At 34.2% G+C, this 24,759-nt stretch overlaps 1 protein-coding gene across 5 annotated transcripts in view; it reads right to left on the bottom strand.

The window, feature by feature from the left end:
- The window catches only part of NCKAP1 (NCK associated protein 1), a 103,118-nt gene that overhangs the window by 41,012 nt on the left and 37,347 nt on the right, over positions 1–24,759 (bottom strand). For all 5 annotated transcript variants that reach the window (XM_077883227.1, XM_077883228.1, XM_077883224.1 and 2 more), the window contains 11 exons: positions 24,501–24,643; positions 24,327–24,417; positions 21,389–21,526; positions 20,235–20,283; positions 15,648–15,804; positions 13,095–13,151; positions 10,775–10,871; positions 10,276–10,382; positions 9,407–9,539; positions 6,803–6,884; positions 5,184–5,242 (listed from right to left, as the gene is read on the bottom strand). In XM_077883227.1, coding sequence (XP_077739353.1) covers positions 5,184–5,242; positions 6,803–6,884; positions 9,407–9,539; positions 10,276–10,382; positions 10,775–10,871; positions 13,095–13,151; positions 15,648–15,804; positions 20,235–20,283; positions 21,389–21,526; positions 24,327–24,417; positions 24,501–24,643 — 1,113 coding nt within the window. The remainder of the gene's footprint in view (positions 1–5,183; positions 5,243–6,802; positions 6,885–9,406; positions 9,540–10,275; positions 10,383–10,774; positions 10,872–13,094; positions 13,152–15,647; positions 15,805–20,234; positions 20,284–21,388; positions 21,527–24,326; positions 24,418–24,500; positions 24,644–24,759) is intronic.

Here is a 24,759-nt window from a genome sequence, read left to right as displayed (position 1 = left end):
TGGGGTCCTGGGATCGAGTCCCGCATTGGGCTCCCTGCAGGGAGCCTGCTTCTCCCCCTGTGTCTCTGCTTCTCTCTCTCTCCCTCTCTGTCTCTCATGAATAAATAAATAATCTTAAAAAGAAAAAAAAAAAAAGAGAGAGAGAGAAAGTGGTATAAGACGAGAGTCCACCAGATCTTGTAGACCCCTTTCATGAACTAAAGGTTTTGCACAGTGGCCAATTATTGTTTTAGAAAGATTATTCTATGCAGTGGAGGGAATTGGGGAAAGGTGGACAGAAAGGGAATAGGAGGCAGAGATCTGTTAGCAGGCAGGAGTGGCAATAATCCAGACAGGATCATGATGGTCTGGTCTACAATGGTGGTATAGTTTAAAACAGTTTCATCCAGGAAATGACTAGAAATGGTGGGCAACTGAAGAGCTACGAATCGTGGCCAGGGTTCTGGCTTTTGGGAAATACTTCCTCGTGGATCTCATGTATGCCTACACATTGGATATGCCAAGAATGCAAGACCCAGAGCACTCATTACTCAGGCCATTTCTCAAGGTTGTATTTGCAGCTACCAAACTTGAGGAATGAGGTCATCTCGACCTCTGGATCAAAGAGCTAGTATGCTTGTATTGGTAAAAGGGAGGGTGCATCAAATTCAGTGTTCCCTAGCTGCAACATAAACCTACTGTGTACCCACCATTCATCTGGGTTCCTCTGGGCCTTCCACCATGGGTCATGGAAGCAAGGGGAAAAAATGATACATATACACTAATGCTCATGATGCTTCCTGTGCAGTGAATAATTAAGTCCTTTGTCTCTGCTGCAGGGGCCCCATGTCTTCTGCCAGTTTCCATGAAATAGTAGACTATAAACAATTATTTCCTTGTAAACTGGATAAAAATCAACTCTTAGCCTCTACAATAACAAGGGGCCAGAGCATGGATAATTACTGTTTACTAACACAGAAACACCACAGACAAAACAGAGTTTTATAGTTTTTGAATAAATGAAGAATGAGGGCAATATTCTGACGGCATGGACATATATTACAAATTAAGTCTAACAGAAGTTTATCTTTAATCAGCTTTACAGTTTAAAGAGGAAACACAGTTGTGGCCATGAGCTTAATAAAGACTTTCATTAACTGACCTTCATTTCAAAAATTCTGAATTAAAATATCACTGTGGAAACAATTTCAGATGAAATGGATGGTGACAAAATGAGATAATTTAACGTAAAAGACTTATTTGAAATACTTGACAACAATGAAAGGAGAAATAGGTTATTTTTTTTAAAAAAAAAAGGTTTAAATAAAAGTGTAAGATATGAACAACCCAAGTAAATTTGATGACAGAAGAAAAGAAGATAAATGAAGATAGATGACTAAAGATGCTTAAGACACTACTGGAATACATAGGGGAACAAGAAGTAGGAAGGAGAAAAATAATGACAGAGAATACATGGAGAAAGAATGCTTTAAAGATTAGAAAAAAGGAAAAAGATCAAAATGACGTATAAAAGACCAATGACCTTAAGATCAAATTGGATAGGACTCCAGTTAAGGCAGAAAACAATTACAAAATTCTCCCAAAGCCTTATCCTTCTGGCCCTGCACTACAAGAATTACTGCTACCTAGAGAACTCTACACCCTCTCGGGCCACGCGCTCATACCCAACTCTTATCCTTCTATTTGATCACTCATCAGTCATCTCTCTTGTGAAGGCTTCTTCCCTCTTGTAGTAATACTTTACACTAAAAAGTCTCTTTACTTGCCCTTTCCTCCTGTGTAGGCTATTTTCCTATTCAATTTCTACCCATCTTTCAAGATCTGGGCAAAATGATGCTTTCTCTATAGTCGTTATTAGCAATTCCAACATGAAAAAAAGCTTTCTCCCCTCTAAGAAAACTATAGTTAATTATAATCATACTCTGTCAAGTAGCATCTTTTACACTTTCAACCGCTACTTAATTTTCATTATCTTTTATGCCTGTCTCCACACCCAAATTTATAATATCCTCAAAACAAGATTTGTACTCCTCTACAGATTATAAAATAATGTTCAATATTTTATCTCCTGTATCCTATGGTCTAGTCAGTAGGCATGGAACCTTCATTGCTGACCTATTCTTCATCACCTATGCAAACCTTCTGGATTCTCACCACTGCCTCACAAGTTGCACTTTCCCGCTCAGACAAGACTTCTCTGGCTTAGTTGTATGTCCCACTGCTTTCTTCCTTGTATGCTCTGCCCTTCTGTCACTAAAAATGAAGAGTTATAGAGAGTGACTTTATGTCCCAGTCACGATTATGAGCAATGTTATGGGTTAAATTCTATCCACAAAAAATATGTTGAAGTCATAGTCCCCAGTACCTCAGAAAGTGACCTTACTTGGAAACAGCGTCTTTACTGAGGTAATCAAGTTAAAAAAGAGGTCATTAGAGTGGGCCCTAATCCAATAAGACCGGTATCCTTATAAGAGGAAAAATTTGGACACAGAGATATGTACAGATTATATGAAGAGAGACAGGGACAATGCCATGACAGTGACTCATCTACAAGCCAAAAAACATCAAAGATTGCCAGCAAATCACCAGAAGCTAGGAAAAAAGCATAGAAAAGATTTTCCCTCATAGCCCTCAGAAGGAATCAATCCAGCTGACACCTTGATTTCAGTCTTCTAGCCTCCATAACTATAAAACAACAAATTTCTATTGTTTAAGCCATCCAGCTTTGGTATGCTATCACGGGAGCCTTAGCAAACTAATAAAAGCAAGAATACAACATATGAAAAAATCAGAGAGAGTGATATTCTTATAATCACTCATAAAAATTAAAAATACTTACAAAGGGATCTGTCAGTTCTACATTCTTAATGCTTATACAAATGCTTTATATTTTGCCATATGACTGAACACAGCTAAATTATCAAGTGATTCCTTCAAATGAGTAAGCTTAATAATCCTGAAAGTATTTAATAAGGGTAAATTTGGGATGTACCTAAATCTCTATAATTTTCTGAACCCAAATGTTGGTTTAGGCACTCTCACAAACTGACAGCAGAAGACTTAAATACTAAATAGTTCAAGCTTTTTGACAATGAATGACTTTCAAAATTCTAAATGTGGATATCCTTTGGCAGAGCAATTTCACTTTTATTTTCACCTTATATGCTCCACTTCTATATTGTTTCACAGATCTTGTTAAAACAAAGAAATGTTCATTTCTAAACTTTATTTTTAATAGGAAGAAAAAAATCTTTTATACATACACACTTATTATTTTGGGGTAGTGGTGTTAAGTGTTCTTCCCTGATTTCCCACTAACCAACTCTGCAACTTCAGGCAAGTTACTTAATACTAGTGGTCTTCTTTATAAAATCATCTCCAAAAGTATGCAACCACAGAACAAAGAACGAGAATGAAAAAAATGTCCATGTATTTTGAGGTTCGAAGAAAAGAACCTGAGAGCAAAATTACCTCAGGGAACTAAGCAGACTGCCAGAAAAGCATGCTCTTCCTAGGAGTCCTTCCTGAGACTGGGCTGATCTAAAAATGACTTCCACCAATATATATTGGTTATATTTTTACTTTATAATTAAACAAATAAAAATTAATTTAAGTTGCACAGCCATGTGTATATATAGTATAATCCCACTTACCGTTTGAATACCTAAAAGGATATAAGCCACTTATTAAGTGAGTATTTCTGAGGTATGAAACTGGGAAAAGTACAAACTTTCATTTCCTACTTTACCTCTGGGTATTCTGACATTTTATAATGAGAACATAATATTATTATTTTAAAAATATATTTTAAAAATATGCAGTTATTGAAAAAACTGGGCCATAGTCTCCACATAATTACTAGAACTATTTAAGGGGCAATTAAATCCCATCATTAAATTCATAGTATACACAAAGATTTTAAGCTTGAATTTAAAAGTCCTTAAAAACTATGTATGTGAGTTATATATTAAATGAAAACTGAACTTTTAAAGTCTACTACCACTTATTTCTGCATTTCAGAAAAATGAAGCTTATGACACTATATCGGGACAACAAACTACACCCTGTGAGCTGCCTGCTTGTTCTTTTCTAAAGAAGATATCCAGACAGCTAACAAACACATGAAAAGGTGCTCAACATCATTAATCATCAGGGAAATCAAAATCAAAATCACAATGACATATCACCTCACATCTGTTAGAAAAGCTATTATCAAAAACACAAGGCAAGAATGTGGAGAAAAGGGAAGCCTCATGCACTTAGTGGGAATGTAAATGGATGCAGCCACTATGGAAAACAGTATGGAGACACCTCAAAAAATTAAAACTACCATATGATCCAATAATTCCATTTCCAGGTATTTATCTGAAGGAAATGAAACACTACCTCAAAAAGATTATCTACAAACCCATGTTCACTGCAGCACTATTTGCAACAGCCAAGACATGGAAATAGCCTAAGTGGCAACTGGTGGATAAACAGATAAAAGAAATGGCATTGTAAATACATATATGTATAAACACACACACAATATTATTTAATCAGAAGAATGGGGCAAATCCCACCATGCGCAACAACACGGGTGGACCCTGAAGGCATTATGCTAAGTGAAGTAAGTCAGACACAGAAAGTCAAAGATCAAATGATCTCACATGTGGAATTTTTAAAAATAACAAAACCCCCAAAAATCTAAAACTGAACTCTCAGACAACAGATTGCTGGTTGCCAGAGGTGGGGAGCCAGAGTTGAGCATTATGGGTGAAGGTAATCTGAAGGTATAGACTTCCAGTTATAAGATAAATAAGTCCTGGAGATTTCATGTACAGCATGATTACTGTCTCAGGAATACTGTACTGCATATTTGAAATTTGCTAAGACAGCAGATCTTAAAAGTCCTCATCATAAGAAAAAATATTTCTAACTATGTGTGGTGATGGATGTTAATTAGACTTATTATGATCATGTTGCAATATGTACAAAACTCATTATGTTGTAAACCTGAAAACTCATATGTTGATACCTTAATAAAAATGTTTCTTCTATGAGGTAAAAAATTATAGTTACACAAAACTAGTCTTTTCAACACATACACAACAATGAATCTTTTTCTTATTAAACGTTTTCATGTTAACAAAAATATTCAATACTCAAAACAGAATGACAAAATTATTAATTATTCTTACCTGTAATCTAAACCAATCTAATCTCATTCCTCTGAAATCAAATACTTCCCCATCTTCAACTACAATAAGAGAAAAAAGATTACAAAGGAAGTTAATGTTTCACAGATACAGAATCAGAGTTTTAAAATTTAAGATCTAAGACAATTCCATGTATGGCCATCTACATAAAAGAATTAAAACCAGAGTCTTAAAGAGGTATTTGTACACCATGCTCACAGCAGTATGATTTACAAGAGCCAAAAGGCAAAAGCAGCCCAAATGTCCATCAACAGAGGAATAGATGAACAAAATGTGGTACATTATTCAGCCTTAAAAAGGAAGGAAATTCTGGCACATGCTATAGCGTAGTTGAACCTTGAGGACATTATGCTAGTGAAGTAAGTTAGTGACAAAAAGACAAATACTACATGATCCCACTTATGAGGCATCTGGAGTAGTCAAACCCCTGGAACCAGAAAGCAGAATGGTAGATGTCAGGGGCAAGGGAAAAATCAAGAGCTGTCTTTAATAGCTATGGAGTTGCAGTTTTCAAGACGAAAAGTTCTGGGGACTGGTTGCACAACTATGTGAATACACTAAACACCATTACACAGCACACTTAAAAAAAAAAACAAAAATAATTTAATCACTAAGACACTGAAGTCATTCTCAAATCCTATAAAGATGTTGATATAAGGAGGGAGTTATATGCTAGGAGAAGTGTAAAGTACAGACTTCTGCCCTAAACTCTAAATGCCAATTTTGAAGAAGCTAGAACAGAGCTTGAGAAGTCCTGTTAACAGAGGCTTTTGCAGAGCATGGTGAAGCTCCTCCAAGTAACTATAAACCAAGTATCACCAGGCAACTTTACAATAGTTTCTCTATTTTTAAGTGTGATAAAGACCGATTAAAATTTATTACTCGGGATCCCTGGGTGGCTCAGCGGTTTAGCGCCTCCCTTTGGCCCAGGGCGCGATCCTGGAGTCCCGGGATCAAGTCCCGCATCAGGCTCCTGGCATGGAGCCTGCTTATCCCTCCTCCTGTGTCTCTGCCTCTCTCTCTCTCTCTCTGTGTGACTATCATGAATAAATAAATAAAATCTTTAAAAAAAAAAAAAAACTTATGTGAATTAAATAGGATAATATGTATATGCCTACCACTTTTTAAAACATTTTATCAGTGGTACCAAATATTGTCATAGCTGATGCTTGGGCTGTATATACACTTCGTTATGCTTTGTTTTTTTAATTACAAAATACCTTCTTTCTCCCTGCTGAAAAATAAGATATTTCAAGCTATAATTCTCATTTTTTTTAAGACTTTATTTATTAATTCATGAGAGACACAGAGAGAGGCAGAGACTCAGGCAGAGGGAGAAGCAGGCTCCTCACAGGAGCCCGATGTGGGACTGGATCCCAGGACCCGAGGAGGTAGACACTCAACTGCTGAGCCATCCAGGCGTCCCCTCATTATTTTGATAAACATTATGACACACACACTTTGGCAACTTTTGCTTCAGAGAGAACAAATTAAATGTGTCCAAAAATAAGTATATAAAAATTAACTGTTAAATCCCCTCCTTAATAATCACATTTGAAAACCTAATCAGAAGAAAATATGCTTTTATTTGGAAGACTTACCTTGTTTTACACTCAAGGAAGTCATAGTGTTAACAAAAGAGGACATGATGATTGATTCATCTTCAGGGCAAACAGAAAGATTCTGAAAAAAGAAACAAAGAACAATGTTAAAAACATCTAACTCAGGAAACAATTCATAGGTCCGTCAATTTGGTGGATGGATAAACAAGCTGGTATGGCCATATTATGGAATATTTTTCAGCCTGAAACAGGAATGAAATGTTGATACATACATTAATATGGATCAATCTCAAAAACACTATGCTAATTCAAATAAATCACAAACAATAGATTATATAGCATATGATAGCATTTATATGAAAAAAAAATTTTTTTTAAGGTAAAAGTGACAAAAAGCAGATCAAAAGCAGATCAATGGTTGCCCAGGGTTAGAGAATGAATCAATTACAAAAGTACACAAGAAAAAAAAAAAAAAAAAGGACACAAGAAAACTGTTAAGTGTTGGAAACTTTCTAGGTCTTGACTGCAGTGGTAGTAACATGAATGTACACAGTTGTCAAAATTGAAATGGTATACTGAGAACAAGTGACTTTTATTGTGTATAAATTATACTTCATCAAAAGACCAAAAAATCCCTCTCAAGCCAGCTAAAAAAATGAATACCTTATAAACTGCACCTGAAGTGCATGCTGAATAATATTTTTTCAAAAAGTAGATACTTAGCTCACAAACAGCATAATTTTCTAAAACCTATACAATATGTGCATAATTTCACTATACTGTACACTTAAAAATAGTTAACATAAAAATTTGCATATGATACTTATTTTACCACAACAAAAAAATTTAACACCTATTACAATGAACTATATTAACAAATTAATCTTAGTTCTAAATTTAAATCCTAGTAAATGGGTAAAAACACCATGCATGTACCTTACAACCAAAAAGGGTATAAGAAGCTCGGGCTATGGAGTTAATAAAGCCTATGCTCAAATACTGGTTCTATTACTTATGAACTGTATGATACTGAGCAAGTCATACAAAGTCTTTTTTCCCCAACAAATGGTAACAATACCTACCCCCAGAGAATTGTTGTATAGATATAGTAAAATACATCATCAACAGATCTGATAATAATTAGTATTAGTATTATTATTGGTAATGTGACTGTAATTCCAGAAAAAAATAAAACATTATTTTTCCTAGTATTGTTAAAACACAACTGATGTAAAAGATACCTAAAGAGATGGAATGACTTAAAAAATTTAATATTATATAACATAAATCTGAAATGTATTAATTAATATCCAACTTCAGCAAGTTTCAAAATGACATGAAAGCAGGAGTCTGGTTTATTTTTTAAATTGTGATAGCACAAAAGCCTCTCCTTTATCTGGTAAGTGACAACTATTTAAATAAAAGTACAGAAAACAGTAACATTTTAGGGATAAAATCAGCTCTTCCATTTCCTTTTTTTAATGGACATTCTAGACAAGAAGCATCTGAGCTCCATCTAGTGGATAAAGGAAGAAATACACCAGTTCAGGATACCAAACTATAAGGTGTGTATGTTCCAAGATAAACAATTTACAATTTTTTCTTTTCTTATGTGCATTTTTAGGTAGGTTTGAAAAAAAATCAGTATTTCAAAGTATGGTTATTTCATTGGAAAATGAGTAATTTTTTTTTTAAGATTTTATTTATTTATGAGAGATACAGAAAGGGAGAGAGAGAGGCAGAGACACAGGCAGAGGGAGAAGCAGGCTCCATGCAGGGAGCCCGACGTGGGACTCGATCCTGAGTCTCTGGGATCATGCCCTGAGCTGAAGGCGGCACTAAACCACTGAGCCACCTGGGCTGCCCGGAAAATGAGTAATTTCAGAATAGTCTTATAAAGAGAATTCATGCTGTTCTTTATACTGTGTTAGCTTATGACACTCTTTAGACATCTTTATTTTTATAAAATGAAGTGAAAAAAAATTTTCCTTACAGTTAGCTTATTTGGAATAAAAGTAAAACAAATTTATATTAAGATGAAAAAGACTGAATAAAGAAATTATGGAGACAAAAGTAAGACTAAAAATCCATAGAGGAAGTCCAAATTGAAAATAAAATAAAATCAGGACAACTAGATGATTCTTTTTTTTTTTTTTTAAATCTGGTCATTTACTAACACACTATGCCAAAAGATTTATATTCTATTTTTCCTCTAAAACTTGGTTACCAATTATAATGTCTCCATCATCTCATCTTTATTGCCATAGCCGCCGACCAAGTTCAGGCTCTCATCAGCTCTCTTCTGACCTCTCTGCCTCCTCCTTTGGCCCCCAGCAAATCCATCATCCACACTGAGCCAGAGGGATTCTGTTAGTAAATCTTTTTGCAAGGCCTTCTAAAATTTTGCCACTGTATACCTCCACCCCCACAGTAAAGAATTATTCCCTGCATTGTGTTCACTCTGAGCTTTGTACACACTTAAGCATAACACCTATTACATATCTCCTTGACAAGATATGACAATGACTTACTTATATTTGTATCTCCACCACCTGACACTAAATTATTTTGAGCAAGCAAATTAGTTACTAGAAAGGAGGGAAGGAAGGAATAAGAGGGAGAACAGCATGAGACAGTTTTTACCTGCACAAGTTCATTGAGAACAACAGCATCAAAGCCAGAAAGGTACTGTACATAATACCTCTGCATTACAGGTCCGTATTTCCTTACATGTGCTCTAAGCTCTTCCATGTAAAATATTAATTCAGCAATGTGCCTTTTAAAAAAAAATTCAAGAGAAGTACACAAAAAATAAATTCATCAATCTCAAGGAACACATAAAATGCCTTTTCTTAGAAAAAGCACTGCTAAATATCATCTTATGTGAACTACTTTTTAAAGATATCTCCTATGATGGAAAGTAAAATTAAAAAAACAGCAAAACAGCTATAACTAAAAAATTAACAAAGGACCACCCAAAATGAAAATAAAATTAGGGTATCTCAAAAATTACATCATTAAAAAAAATATCACAAATAAAAGACGATTAGAGGATTGGGAAGAAATAAGATTTTTATATATGCTCTTACTTCTCTGCTTCATTTATCTAACTCTTATTGAAAGACTGTAGACTAAAAAGATAGACATTTCAAATAACACACTTGGTACAACTCTACTTCATAAGGATTCTTATTTAAATTTTTGTGTGGTTAATCATTTTAAAAACTGAATTCCAAAAGAAATATTACTGGTTATAGCAAGAAAACAAGTAAGAACTTTACTTTATACCTAGGGTATTGGAAAGGAAACATTAAAAGCCCTAATATTAAGCTACAGTTGACTTTGCATTATAATTTGTATCATCTAATGATATATTACAAATATTACTTTACTATGAAATATGAAAAGCCCTAAAAAAGATTTTTCAAAATAATTTAACTCCACGTTTTCAAATTCCACATTCCATATATCAAAATATTCAAAAAATAACTTTTTAAATGTCGCTAACTTACTTGTCTATAAAGTCATCTGCACTCTTCTTTGGCATGTTATCTGCATGACGAAGTAGCCAGATAATTTCATCACGGGCAAAGGATAATGCCATAAAAACAAAAAGTGCCTAATTAAAAAAATAAACAACATTGCTTATTCTCATGCCAAGATTATAAACAAAACCTTACTCATAATCTTTCTGTAAGCAAAGTCACTGGCAAAAGCTAATAAAATCAAGTTCAATAAACAAAAATGAAAACAGAAGAAAACTTGGGAAAGTATACATGTAAGGAAGAAGTGAGAAAAACGCAAAGAAGTGTGATATGTGAGTGTCAATTCATTCTCAGTTTTAGTAAGACTTCAAATTTTAGCACAACTTCCCATAGAGTATTTTTAAATTTTAATATGGTACACCAATAGTTGAGATAAGAATTAAAACAAATTTTAGTAAAACTTCACAATGAGTTTTTCATTTTAAGAAGGCATACCTATAATTAAAATAAGAATTAAATTAATTACCTTAGGACCTAGCAAGCCAGGTTGATCAGAGAGGACAGTAGCCAATTCTTTCAGCGCAGACCTTAAAAATTTGCGTCTTTCTCTGTGCATTGAACCACTATAGGGAAAGACATCATTATAATTTATCTGTTTCCACTAAAATCATTACTGGCTATTAAATGACTTATCATTTCAGGTCAATTTCCAAAGATTTTTTTAGAAAGCAGAAGCCCTACAAATATCTTCTATGGTATGTCATCTCATTAAATGACTTTCCAATCTTATGTTTATCCTCACCTTTCTTGCATTGTTTTTATAACCATGTTTATTCTGTTACTCTCCACCTATCAAAATCCTACTCAAACTTTAAGACCAATCCTTCAAGAAGCATTTCCCAAAATCCAGATGTCTGTTTCTAAATAATTTCCATAAATTTAATAACATTTAGCATAGCACTTCATAAACTGAACTGTGAAATCCTTGAAAGCAAGCAATGCTCTACTATATAGTTTCTGTCATCCCCACACACACACACACAAAAATCAATGAACACAAGGTAATATCTGATTATGTATATCCTAGTTTCCTAAGTACATTCCTGTTAAATATGTGAGACCCTTTAAAGAGCTATATACAATAAAGATATTAGGATGAGATCATTTGGCACTCTTGTTCAAAAGCAGAAAGATGAGGAAGGGAAGAGATAATTATAAATATTCATTACTAGGTATTTTTAAAATACAAAATTTTAAAAAATAATTACTCTTACATATTAACATGGAAAAAAAATCACAGAATATCCTAAGTATTCCAACTCTTCATCACACTATGCAAGACATACACTGTCCCAATTTAAGTTTTAATTTTAAGATTGTGATAGGTTTAAAAAAAAGGCAGTCCTCAACACACACACACACATACACACACTCACACACTATGTATATATGCCAAAACAGCAAGTATAAAGAATACAGAATACCAGAAATTTGGCTGGGACACAGCAGGTTAGTTTTAGAAGACACAGATACTTCTAGTTCCAGCCTCTCATCTATAAAAAAGGGATGATGATACCTGCCTCAAAGGATACATCTTTCATAATGGCTGATACATAGTACTTTTACAATGTTAGGTTAATTCCAATGACAAGCACTTTTTTAATCTAACGATAACAAAGTCATCCAGTACGATTTCTAAGACGAAAAAGGGCAAGGTTATTTGGACTATTTTACTACACAGAGTTGTTGCAAGGAGCCTGCGGTGTTATTAATACAGAGAGAAAAGGTCTATAAAGTAGTATGCCTGGCACATGGTAATGAGGAATTCCTATGAAAAATTACTACTGCTTACTGTTTATGATTACTTTATAATAATAAAGGGGGGGAAATGCCTTACCTTTAAAAGAGTTTCATAAAAGATAGCTATGACACCATATATGTGCTTAAAACAGGGTGTATCCCATGAAGAAGTGAAAAACATTTGTATTTCTGTATGTTAAGAAAGGAATTCTAACACACTCCAAAGTATGTTATTTGTACTAGAAAATAACTTGTTAATCATATAAGCATTTCATTCAAGTAAAAAAATATGCATGAAGAAATGATATAGCACTGACAGCAATGAATAAAGATGGTTTAAATTCCCAACATCCATCCCTTAACTTAAACCTAAATTCTAAAACTTCTTGCTTGTGGCTTTACATCTGGCAGTGCTATAATGACAAAGGTGCATTATCTTCTCTCTGGCTTATAGAAATAAGATAGGTCAAATATTACTTCTACCTAGGCTCACCAGAGAAAAGATATACACAAGTATACCATATATTTAACAATTAAGTTGAAATATCAAGTTATTTATAATTATTTCTGAGAAAATTGGGAAGTTGCTCAAAGATCTTAAATATGCTAATTTTTAAGTTATTCTACTTACTAATGTAAAATATTTACCACAATTCAGGAAAGCCATATTTTGAAAAGTAAATACTATTGAGGGGAGTGTAAAGATGTCAATTTTCATGAAATAGTACAAAAATCATCACAACTTGCAAAGTATTGACACAAAAGCATGGTAATAGTAAAAGACTTGAGTGACACCTAAAATAAAGGCTCTGTAAGGTACTTCCTAGAGTATTTTTATTAATACCTCAAAAATACTTAAGGACTGTATGTATGCACTAACTTGAAGCTTACAAGATACTGATATATATTTATTTTTCATTGATTCAAAGTCCCCCATTTCTATCACATCTTGCATACCAAAAGTCTGCAATCATTGAACAAAATTATGCTTTAAGAAAAGAATTCTTCTTGATTGTAACTTCCACAGATAAGATTGAACTACTTACGCATGTGACACAGCTGCCTCTTTGCATTCTCTTATGTCATTAATACGCTTATTATAGCTACATGCAAAAAAAAAATTTAGAGCCATGTTAATCTTAATTTCATCAGTAACAGTCAAAACGAGTTAGCCAAATACTAAAAGTCAATTATAAATGACTATTAGCAACAAGAAAAACTAGCCCTCAAACTAGAAGTGCATGGAAGAAATCTACCTCCCTCCTTTCTCGGTCCCTTACAGTACCAGTTAAGTCTTCTTAGAAAAACAGATCTCATATTATATTATATCTAACAAAAAAAAAATAAAGCTCACTATGTAGATCTTTTTTTTTTTTTTTTTTTTTCACTATGTAGATCTTGAGTAAATACACCTCATTCAGCCCCCATAAAGACATTAAAATTATACTTCCATTGCAATTAATAGTGGTTTCTAAAAAATCTCAAGTAATAACAAAGCTATTTAATGCTATCTCATTAAAAAAAATTCTGAAAGAACATATATTAGGTCAGCAACACTAGTGAATGTTTAGACATACTAGTTTTGTTGTACAAAAAACTGGGGTGGGAAAGCATATGACTACTTTAAACTAAAACAGGACACCAACATCAAAAAGTTTAAAGGTAACATCTGAAAAATAAGTGCTAATAAATGTTATTTTCGTAACTACTACATACAAAAACTGAAAATTCCTATAATGTTAAAGAAAAACTATATTCCTAAAAAAAAAAAAAAAAAAAAAAAAAAAAAAAAACTATATTCCTGACAACCTGGCTAAAACCAGTTATACCAAAAACTTCAACTTCTAAATTAAATACTCTTAAGATTTATATGTTCTTTGAGCAAATGTCCAAAATACACTAATTCTGTAATCACTGTCCTTTACAATTAAGAAGCTTTTATACTTAATGATCTGACTTGTAACTACTGCTAAGTCATATTTTAAATTGATCACTCATGATTGAATAAAAAATTAACAATTTCCAACTTTAAATAAGATTCTTAACTGGTAAATTTATTAGAAAAGCATAACAAAAAAAAAGGGAAAGAAAAGTGTAACAAAAAGACAGTCTCATGATGCCATGAAGCGTATGTGTATCATAAATAACATAAGCTTGCTCAATATATAGACCACCTGGTTCTAAATGCTTATAATTTATATATAAATATGATTTCACAGAGACGTTATCAATATGGTAAGACACAATACAAGTTTCAGGATTTTCAATCTGAATTAATTAGAAAATGAAAAATCAATTAGAAAATATCCCAAAAGACAGGGGGTAGTTGCAGGTACTCTAGCATCTAAAATAAAAGCCACATAAGAGTTGGAAAGTACACGGGGCACTAGACCTCAGTTTATGACTAAGAATGTCAGAAACACCCATGCTGACAGAAATCAGAATAGTCACTTGAGAAGGGGATTGATGGATGGGAGATGGAGCGTGGCAGCAGTGACCCAGAAGGGTGCAAATCAATTTTCTAGGGATAATGGAAATGTTCTATATCTTGATCTAGGAAATCAACAACAGTATTCATATGCAAAGTTGTTGAGTTATACACCTAAAATTTATGCATTTTTCTGTCTGTAAATTTTACTTCAAAATTACTAGGGAAACAAAAAGCAGATTCCATTAACCTCTTCAAGATATAGATATAGGAAATACAAGTCAGGAATGATGTCCAGGCTTTTAATTCACATCACAGAGTAATTCTTACACTAAAATTTGAGGCTTAAGTTGATAGTCTTAAACAAGACTATCAAGTTGATAGTCTTTATTGACTAACAGATGCTTTGTATCAATTTCATCAAGACGTTTCCAAACTGGATATGAAGTAAATCTAGGTAAACTTCATTTCTACCTCAGCTAAAAAACAAAACATAATTATTTGACATTCTCAGGTACAGGGGGTCCCAGAATATTTTAGATGCTTCTAATTTCAAAAGATTTCAAAATTGCCACCAAGTCTGAGCTCAGCCTGACTTCTATACAACAGCTACAGAACCTCAAGTGGAAAGAAATGCAGGCATTAAAAATTTCAAGGACACGAATTTGTATGAACTGTTTGCTTTACAGGGAATGAATATAAATGAGTCACTTGGAACATCTTATTAAAAGGAACCGTGATTTCTCTTGTGCAGTGGTCTGAGTTCTATAATTGCTGTAATTAATTTAAAGAGGAGCTTTTGACTGATTCACATACTTAATTTTAAATAGCACTTATAAAAATGTCAAAACTCTAAAATGTATATGGTGCTTTTAGCAATACTTATGTCTAAACCCATATCATGATTTGAAAAAGAGGAGACATCTTCTCTATCCTAGAATGAAAATTTTGAAAAGGCAGAAACACTAGAAACTTTAATCTACAAAGTTACCTATAAAATTATGAATATTACCATAACAGGACAATTGTTAAAAACAACTTGCTATGGCCAGTAGGAAAGTACAGGTGATCACCACATGATCCTTCTCTATCACCAAACTTCAATAAAAATAATCTGCTCACTACCCTTCTCCAAAAAAAATAAAAGACAAGATAAATGAAAATGTCATACCCTCGTATGTTTACAAATAAGTCTTCTGCAGCTTTATGAATGTGGAAAACTTCATCCCGAAAGAGAGAGAGGCAAGAGCTACTTTGAAGAGCTAGCTTCCAAAGGTTCAAAGCTGTCGCATCAGTATTTAGAATCCCATGGCACAAAATGAAGCCAACTTTAAAGAAACAGAAGTAAATACAAATATAAAAGTATTCCAAAATTGAAATCTTTCAGTTACAAAGTTGCTTTCAAAAATTTCAGAAATATAAACATAATCACTAAATTGAGGATTTCAAGTGACAGGCAATAATTCATATACATAAAGATGGCAACATGTTTCTCTCAATCTTCTGTATACTGCAAAATCAGTTCTTTGAACCCACACTGATGAGAAAAGGAAATGTTGCTTCTGGGTTGTATAAGTCATTTTAATAAATGAATATATTTATTTATAAAATCTTTATATTTTAAACAAAAGATCAGAAGTTACTAATTAACACATAACTTGCTAATCGTTACAACTGTTAAAATAACTGAAAAATAAGGCTAATCTACTTTTCTAAATCACCAGAAGAGATGTAATGGCATCTCGTATTTTCATAGCAATTCATAGTTTACCAAATAAGTTCCACGTATATTATCTCACATGATTCTGCGGAGAAGATAAAACAGATGGTATCTTTTTCTTTCATAGTTGAAAAAATGAGGGTTCAAGGACTTACATAAAGTTATATCATTAACATGTTAGAGCTAGAGTTAGCCTCAAGTATTTACCCTATGCTGCTCTCTAGTATATGAATTCAGGTAACTCTTTCATCTTTTGTTATCTACTTTGGAAACCCTACACAAATGTATAATCATATATATGTTTGTGAGTGCTCTCTCTAGCCCTCTGAACTAGGCCACAAAACCTCAACTGTCATTCATTCAACGTCTACTCAGTGCGGGCTATACACAAAGTACTATACTGGGCCAGTTACAAATCAACCGTATTTCCCATGAAATCTCGCTAGGATTCTCAGTAGTCACTCCCACCTTTAAACAAACTCCTGAATCATTAACATACAACTTGCCATTTATCTTTTTATTTTTAGCTCAAGAACCTTCCTTTAACAGAGTTACTACACAAGCAAGTTAACTTTAAAAGAAAAAAAAAAAAGATTTTATTTATTTATTCATGAGAGACCCAGAGAGAGAGAGAGGCAGAGACACAGGCAGAGGGAGAAGCAGGCTCCCTGCAGGGAACCTGATGTGGGACTCGATCCTGGGACCCAGGGGTCATGCCCTGAGCCAAAGGCAGACGCTCAACCCCTGAGCCACCTGGACAGCCCCACAGGTTAACTTTTTAAGTTACGTAGACATATTTTTAATGCAAGAGGACCCCTAAACACAAGCCAATTATACGACCTGGTACACAACCAAAGACAGAGAACACATGCATGGAAATTTAAAGAATCCTTATGAGAAATTGTAAAAGATTCTTTCCTTATATAATGACTTTTTACTCTAAAACCCTGAGTAAAAAGAGATTTCACCTAGTGTCTTATACCTTGTGGAATACTTAGATTCACAAAATTGCTGCTGATAATATAACATTTCTCTAAAAATATTAGCAGTTATACTATGTGTTACCATGTTTTATTTTTTAAGATATGGATTACCTCTGAATTTAGTGTATCTATTTGTTTATGATAGAATCAAAAAAAGTAAATTAAGATTGCCCAGATCAGGATAGTTTTTGTTTGTTTGTTTTGTTTTTAAGATTTTACTTATTTACTCATGAGAAACAGAGAGAGTGAGAGGCAGAGACACAGGCAGAGGGAGAAGCAGACTCCATGCAGGGAGCCTGATGTGGGACTCGATCCCGGGTCTCCAGGATCATGCCCTGGGCTGAAGACAGCGCTAAATCGCTGAGCTACCCAGGCTGCCCCAGGATAGTTTATTAAATCACATTTTACCCATCTTTCCCCACCAAGGTCCCAATAAAAGAACTGAACATTTTTTTCATTTTTTAAGCCACAAAATTGTTGGAAAACAAGATAAAAGACCAATACTAGACAAGAAAGTTGGAGAAAATCTTTTAAGAAAGAATCAACTATCAATTTAAAAAGAAACAGAAATTAGTAACACAAAACTCTAGAAATGAAAAAGAAATCTTTTCCAAGGAGTCCTTCTGAGTGCAACCAATATAGTAAGAACAACAGGGTAAGTTATTTTATAACTGCATTCCAAAAAGCTGGGTCTTCAACATTCCAGACTCTCAGTAACTCTTGGCCCCAGGTTACAATCTAGACCTGTGATCCTCAAACTTTAGCTTGTATCAGCACTGGAAAGGCTTATTAAATCACACTGCCACGATCCATTTACAGTCTATGTTGGTAGGTCTAGGCCGACATCAAGATTCTGTGTATCTAACAAGCTCCTAGGTGATGCTGCTGACCCAGGGACCACACTTTGAACTAATCTAAAGCAAAGTGCTAAAGAAAGTAGACTATCTTCTACAGAAAAAGTCCTACTATGAATATCAGGGTCAAAAAAGCACTGAGTTGGAGGTAATTCTTAACCTCTGTTAACTCTACTCAAGGCTCAGCAAAGCTCAGAGTTAACACTTTCCATACTTCAGCAACTGTTATCATACCAAATCTATCTGCCTTATATATGACCCTGTGTAGCCTGCCTTCTGACCCACATCCCTGCCCATCGTACAGAGCCTTGAAATCAGCATTCCTGTATAGCCTGGGGGAACTAGTGCTATTAATTCTAGAAGTCACCCATGCCACCTAATTCTACTAATCACCTCTGTTCTACAACCATACTTCCATAAACATGAACAATCAGGGATCAGGATACATTTAAGCAAAATCAACACTTTGAAAGCTGTCTTTTGAATCAACCAAGAGGCAAAGAATGAAAATCTTAATTATCATAATGGAAGAAAATATAAGTATCAAAAAAATGATCAATGTGAAAAATATAATTAATAAAAATGACTAAGGAGGGGCACCTGGATGGTTAAGCATCCAACTCTTGATTTTGGCTCAAGTCATTATCTCAGGGTGGTGGGATCAAGTCTCATGACAGGTTTCACACTGAGTCCCTCTGTTTGAGATTCTCTCTCTCTCTCCCCCTGCCCCACCCCGCCACTCGTGTGTGCACACTCAGAAAGAAAGAAAGAAAGAAAGAAAGAAAGAAAGAAAGAAAGAAAGAAAGAAGGAAAACCTTATTTTTTTTTAAAAAAAAGGCTAAGGATAGGGAGTATGTCCTAAATTACTTTTCTTTCATAATAAAAACAGTGCTATTCAAAATGACAGGGCATACTGAGATTAAGTAAAGAAAACGAGTATTTAGAAATTTTCATAAAAATTTGACATTTATAGTAGAAATCTAGTAACAATCTATTAGACCAATCTAGTAATTAAAAATGTGGATTTTGGGATCCCTGGGTGGCGCAGCGGTTTGGTGCCTGCCTTTGGCCCAGGGCGCGATCCTGGAGACCCAGGATCGAATCCCATGTCGGGCTCCCAGTGCTTGGAGCCTGCTTCTCCCTCTGCCTATGTCTCTGCCTTTCTCTCTCCCTGTGTGACTATCATAAATAAATAAAAATTTTAAAAAAAAATACCTTTAAAAAAAAAATGTGGATTTTTTTAAAGATTCTATTTATTTACTCATGAGAGACACAGAGAGAGAAGCAGAGACACAACACAGGAAGAGGGAGAAGCAAGCTCCATGCAGGGAGCCTGATGTGGGACTGGATCCTAGGACCCCGGGATCACAACCCAAACTGAAGGCAGATGCTCAACCACTGAGCCACCCCTAAAAATGTGAGCTTTTCTTTTGTATCTTTATTACTTTATTTCTGGTAACTTTAGTAATTCACTTTCAGTTATTAGTTTAGTCATTCATATTTTATGTAAGTATCAATCTAAAAATTTGTTTAAAAAAAAACCTGATCCTTCACTATAATTTGAGGCATAATAAAAAAATCAACAAATACTGCCTAACAGTGAAAAAATCAAGAAACAAGAACTAGAGAAAGTAAAAAACACAAACTGCTTAAAATCATTCCCCTCTGCCACTGGACCGGGGGGTGATACAAGCAGCTGTATTATAGCAATTCTCATTCTCTATTTTATCTGTGTGTCACCATGTCTATTTCCCCGAAAATCTGTGAACTTTTCAGGAGCACAAGAAATTTTATCCTCCATGCATCTAACTGCCAACCATGAACCGCTATTATATGTACTGAAGTAAATCAAAACCAAAAACATTAAGTGAATAAACAAAATATTTTTTAAAATCCTTAAAAACAAAATAAAAATGTAGTTTTGACAGCTATACTGAGAGGCAACATAATACACCATGAGCCCTGGCATTAGCCTGGGTTCTTATTTTGCCTTTATCGCTTATCACGTATGTGAATTAAGCTTTAGATTCCTTATCTATAAAAGAAACGATCTATCTTGACAGGGTCATAAAAGAACTGAATGAAGTAACGCAGAGAGAAGGCGCAGGACAGTGCTTAGCATAGAAGTAATCCATGTTACCTGTTATTTTTCTCTAAAAACTTAAAACCTGAGGGGTAATTACAAAACTAATTTTACTTACAGATTATCCATTTTTCCATTGCATCCAAAGAAAGATATTCACAAGGCATCTTAAAAAGAGAAGATACAAAAAAAAAAAAAAAAAATCTGTGATTAAAAGAATTTCTAAAAACACAAATCCTATACCGAGTTACACTCCTTTTTTTCCTCCTAAAAATTCTTACTACTCAATAGTTGGCTCAAATACCACCATGACATATTTGAAAAGCTAGATAATAGTTTTATAACTTATATTTAAATGTGCAGTTATAAAGGACAATAAGAGCTGTGCCCCTTTCATATTTACACTCCCTGAAACCTCCCTTAAATTAATACTCCTGCTTGTCTTCAATTTGGTAAATGACAACTTCCAAATTTCCTATTTCAGAGTTTGCAGTATTCCAAAAGATAATATTTTAATCAAGTTAAAAAAGATTAATGTACATAGATGTTCACTGTCTCACCCAAATCAGTAATTATGTGTGTACTCTCCACCTGCAGAACATCTTTGTTCACAGGGAAAAGATTAAACAACACGAGGGTTAGGAGTGCCAAAACCCCCTCCCTGCGCAGCTGAAAATTCACACAGAACTTCTGACTCCCAAAGACGTATCTACTAATGGCCTACTATTGACCAGAAGCCCTACCAATAACACAAAGTCAATTAACATATATTTTGCATGTTAATACACATTATATAATGTACTCTTACAGTAAATTAAGCTACAGAAAAGAAAATGTTATTAAGAAAATCTTAAGGAAGAGAAAATACGGTATTTATGAAAAAGAAAAAACCCAAATGTAAGTAGACCCACACACTTCAAACTTGTGTTGTTCAAGGGTCAACTTTGTGAAAGAATTAGTAATGATTTTCTCGGGTTGGTGAAGATTGAGATTTTTTTTTTTTTCTTTAAAACTTTCTGCTTTTTCCAAATTTTCTACCATAACAGAACAAAACATTTAAATTAGTGTAAGAAAATACTTACACTAATTGTATTAACTCAGCATCAGAATTTAGAAATAAAACTCAACAGTAGGACTTAATGAACATTTAGCAAATTTCACTGATGAGCTAATATCAATTAGAAGAAAAACTGCAACAATACTGTAAAACTTATGTTATTTTAAAAATCAACTTTACTATTTTCATTTGAAAAGGGAAAAATAGAACCATACAGTGTCAGACTGTGCAGGATTAAGCATTGTACTAGGTGCACTGATGAGACTCAATAATTGGGCATTTCTCCACTGGTCAGCTGAAAGATTCCTTCGAGGATACACCATCTGAAGAGAAATCAGTGCATCTGAAAGAGACTAAAATAGGAAAAAAGGAAGTTGAGGAATAACATTTTCCTTTCTCATTTAAATTTCAGCTACAACTGCTGTGTGTTTCTAAAACTGTACCATCCTAAAACAACAAAGCCTAATCACAACTATGCTCCGTAAAATATTTGAGAGGGTCTGGCAATCTCCTTTAGAATTTTTTTTTTAACTTCATAAAAGCAAAATAGATTCTGCATTCCTGGGCAAGAGCTTAACTCAGGAAATCATGTTACTTCCTTAGAAGTTAAAATGTTTGGCAATCTTGAGATACTTATTTCAAAAGGGGTAGGAAACCTAGTGTCATTCTTTTGTACTCTGATAATTTTCACTGAAATAACAGAACATTAGGGTTATATGACTAAGTGTTAAGAGAGCCCAACTTATTTCATATTTCTCCAAAGAATGCCTTATAAAAAAATGTACTCTATCTTAACAAATTACTTAACTTCTTTCTGCCTCTTGGTTTGTTAACTACAGCTTTATCATCAAGATACTCAATGTTTCTTCTCATCTGCTTCTTGTTTGCTTTTAACTGTGCTTTGGTACTCATCTCTGCTTCCTAAAACTTCTGTATAAGAGTGATTCTTTAATCTGGCTGCCCATGAACTATCATGGGATTTGTTCAGGAAACAGAAAGTTATATAGTTATATAGTTTACTATAGCTTAGTAAACTAGAACCTCTGAGAGTAGACTCTAGAAATCTGTATTTTTATTATGCTCTATCAAATGATATTTTTTAAACTAAATTAATTTTAACAAATTCTAGCAAATACAAGATAGACTTTCCACTAAAACTTGGGATACTAGGATGCCTAGGTGGCTCAGTTGGTTAAGCATCTGACTCTTGATTTCAGCTCAGTTCATGATCACAGGGCCATGGGCTTGAGCCCTCTATCAGGCTCTGCACTCAGTGCAGTCTGTTTGAGATTTTTCTTTCTCCCTCTCCCTTTGCTCTTCCCCCACTCACACTCTCAAAAAGAAGAAAAAGAAAATCTTAAAACAAAAAACCTGGAATATCATCGTACATCAGAAAAAATCATAATAAGGAAATAAATGGTCTAATCCAACTGTATGATTGTCCTCAAGCAATTTAATAGCCTAGTATATGTGAATGAGTATGGAGAGTTTATTTAAAAAGAGATCCAATCCAATCTCTTTAAAAAGAGATCCCAATCCCTGGGTGGCGCAGTGGTTTAATGCCTGCCTTTGGCCCAGGGCGCGATCCTGGAGACCCGGAATCGAATCCCACGTCGGGCTCCCGGTGCATGGAGCCTGCTTCTCCCTCTGCCTGTGTCTCTGCCTGTCTCTCTCTCTCTCTGTGTGTGACTATCATAAATAAATAAAAATTAAAAAAAAAAAAAGAGAGATCCAACCCTTAAGCCTTTAAGGAAATTTTTATCACCTAAGTGGGAAAAAAAAAACAAATTTGAAGTGGATAAATAAAAAAAAGGTCAGACATGATTGGCAAGAAGTCAGACACAGATCCAGAGAAAAAACAAGGGAGAAGTAGGGAAGCTAGTTCAAGGTGAGGAAAAAGAGACAGATGACTAAAATCAGAGACAGATGACTATGATGTGCTCATCAACACTCTGAGGAATCCTGACACTTCCATCTATAAGGATGATTTTTACTTCAAATCTGATGCCATCTATTAGCTTGTAACTAATGATCCAACTAACTTCAAAACATTAGATATATAAATTTGTGGCTATAATACAGCTATGCAAAAATTAAACTGCAAATGCACCTTCAGAATTTTCAGAGGTAAGAAAACTAAAGGAAAATTTTGGCGTTAACAGATGCATACAAAATAGTGTATTATTAAAATGTCTAATTCTCATCATTCAAAAAGAATGAACTAAGGTTCTGAAATCTTGGCTTTTGCTCTGGTTTTGCCATTACTGCCAAATGCCTAATTGTGTCAGTTCTCCAGCGCTCAACTTCCTTACCTATAATGAGGATTTATGAGATACCTATACATTTCCTTCATGTGCTTACGTACACTGAATCAGCCTTAACTGCAGAGAAGCCATAATGGCAAGACTCCTTCGAACAGAAATTTTTTCAATGTATTGTAAAAGACAGACATTCCCAAGTATTTTCACAAAACTCGTCATTTTTTCCTCATTAAAAGGCTTTACGAATTAATATAGCTAAAATTTATCAAATACTATGTATCCAAACACTTTTTATGAAGTAACTCATTGAAACATCCTAACAACCATGAGGCAAGTACCATTACTCCATTTTTACGGATAAGAAAAGTGAGATACAATGAAAACAGTTAAGTAACTTTCCCAATATTACATACTTAATAATCGGCAGCATTGGGATTAGTATCAAGATAGTCTGGTATCAGAGTAGACATTCTCAAATACTAAATTTCACTACCTCTATACCCAATACCAAATGTGAAAACTATAATGAATGATCCCTGAGTCTCCATATACTATTTGGAATCTAACTAATGAGTGCTCCAGTTCACAATTAGATAAAACCATGCCTGCCTACTATTCATATCCCATTTTAATGTTTTTCATAAAAGAAGTTTGTTAACTCTATTCACCCTTATGTCATCTCATATGCCTATTTATTTCTTTATTCATTCATTCTTTGAGAGAGAGAAAGAGAGAGAGCAAGTGTGCATGGGTGGGCAGTGGGGGGTGGGGGCGCAGGAGGCAGAGAATGGGAGAGAATCTTAAGCAGGCTCCATGCTCAGCATGGAACCTGATGTGGAGCTCAATCTCATTACCCTGTATCTCACATGCACATTTAAAAACCAGGTCCTACCTTGCTGTGGGGTACAAATTCTTCCATCATCTTCTTTAAAGGGTTTTCATAATCCACAATCATCTGACCAAGGCGCGGATATTCTCGGTCACTTAAAACAGACATATCAAATATCAGTGAGTTGTTAGCCATCAAACTAAGAACTTCACAAAGATTTGTATAATGGAGGTCTACCTTGCTCCATGGGTCATTTCGTGAGCATAGTTGTATAATCCAATGATTGCCTTCCTTTCTTCAATTCGAGACAGCAGTATCATTAGTGTCGTATAGGTTATGATCAAATCTAAGTAGTTCTTTGTTAAATCAAAGTTTACAGTCTAGAAAACAAAAATCAAGTTTAACTCCTTATTTTGCTAACTTTTAAAGGCACAAAAATCTTCACAGCAGCTACTGAAATCCAATCTATAGTTATTTATTTTATTCCCATTTCTAA

The sequence above is a fragment of the Canis aureus genome, chromosome 34 (assembly GCF_053574225.1).
Source record: "Canis aureus isolate CA01 chromosome 34, VMU_Caureus_v.1.0, whole genome shotgun sequence".
Taxonomy (NCBI): Eukaryota; Metazoa; Chordata; class Mammalia; order Carnivora; family Canidae; genus Canis; species Canis aureus.
This window is presented reverse-complemented; position numbering and strand designations above follow the sequence as displayed.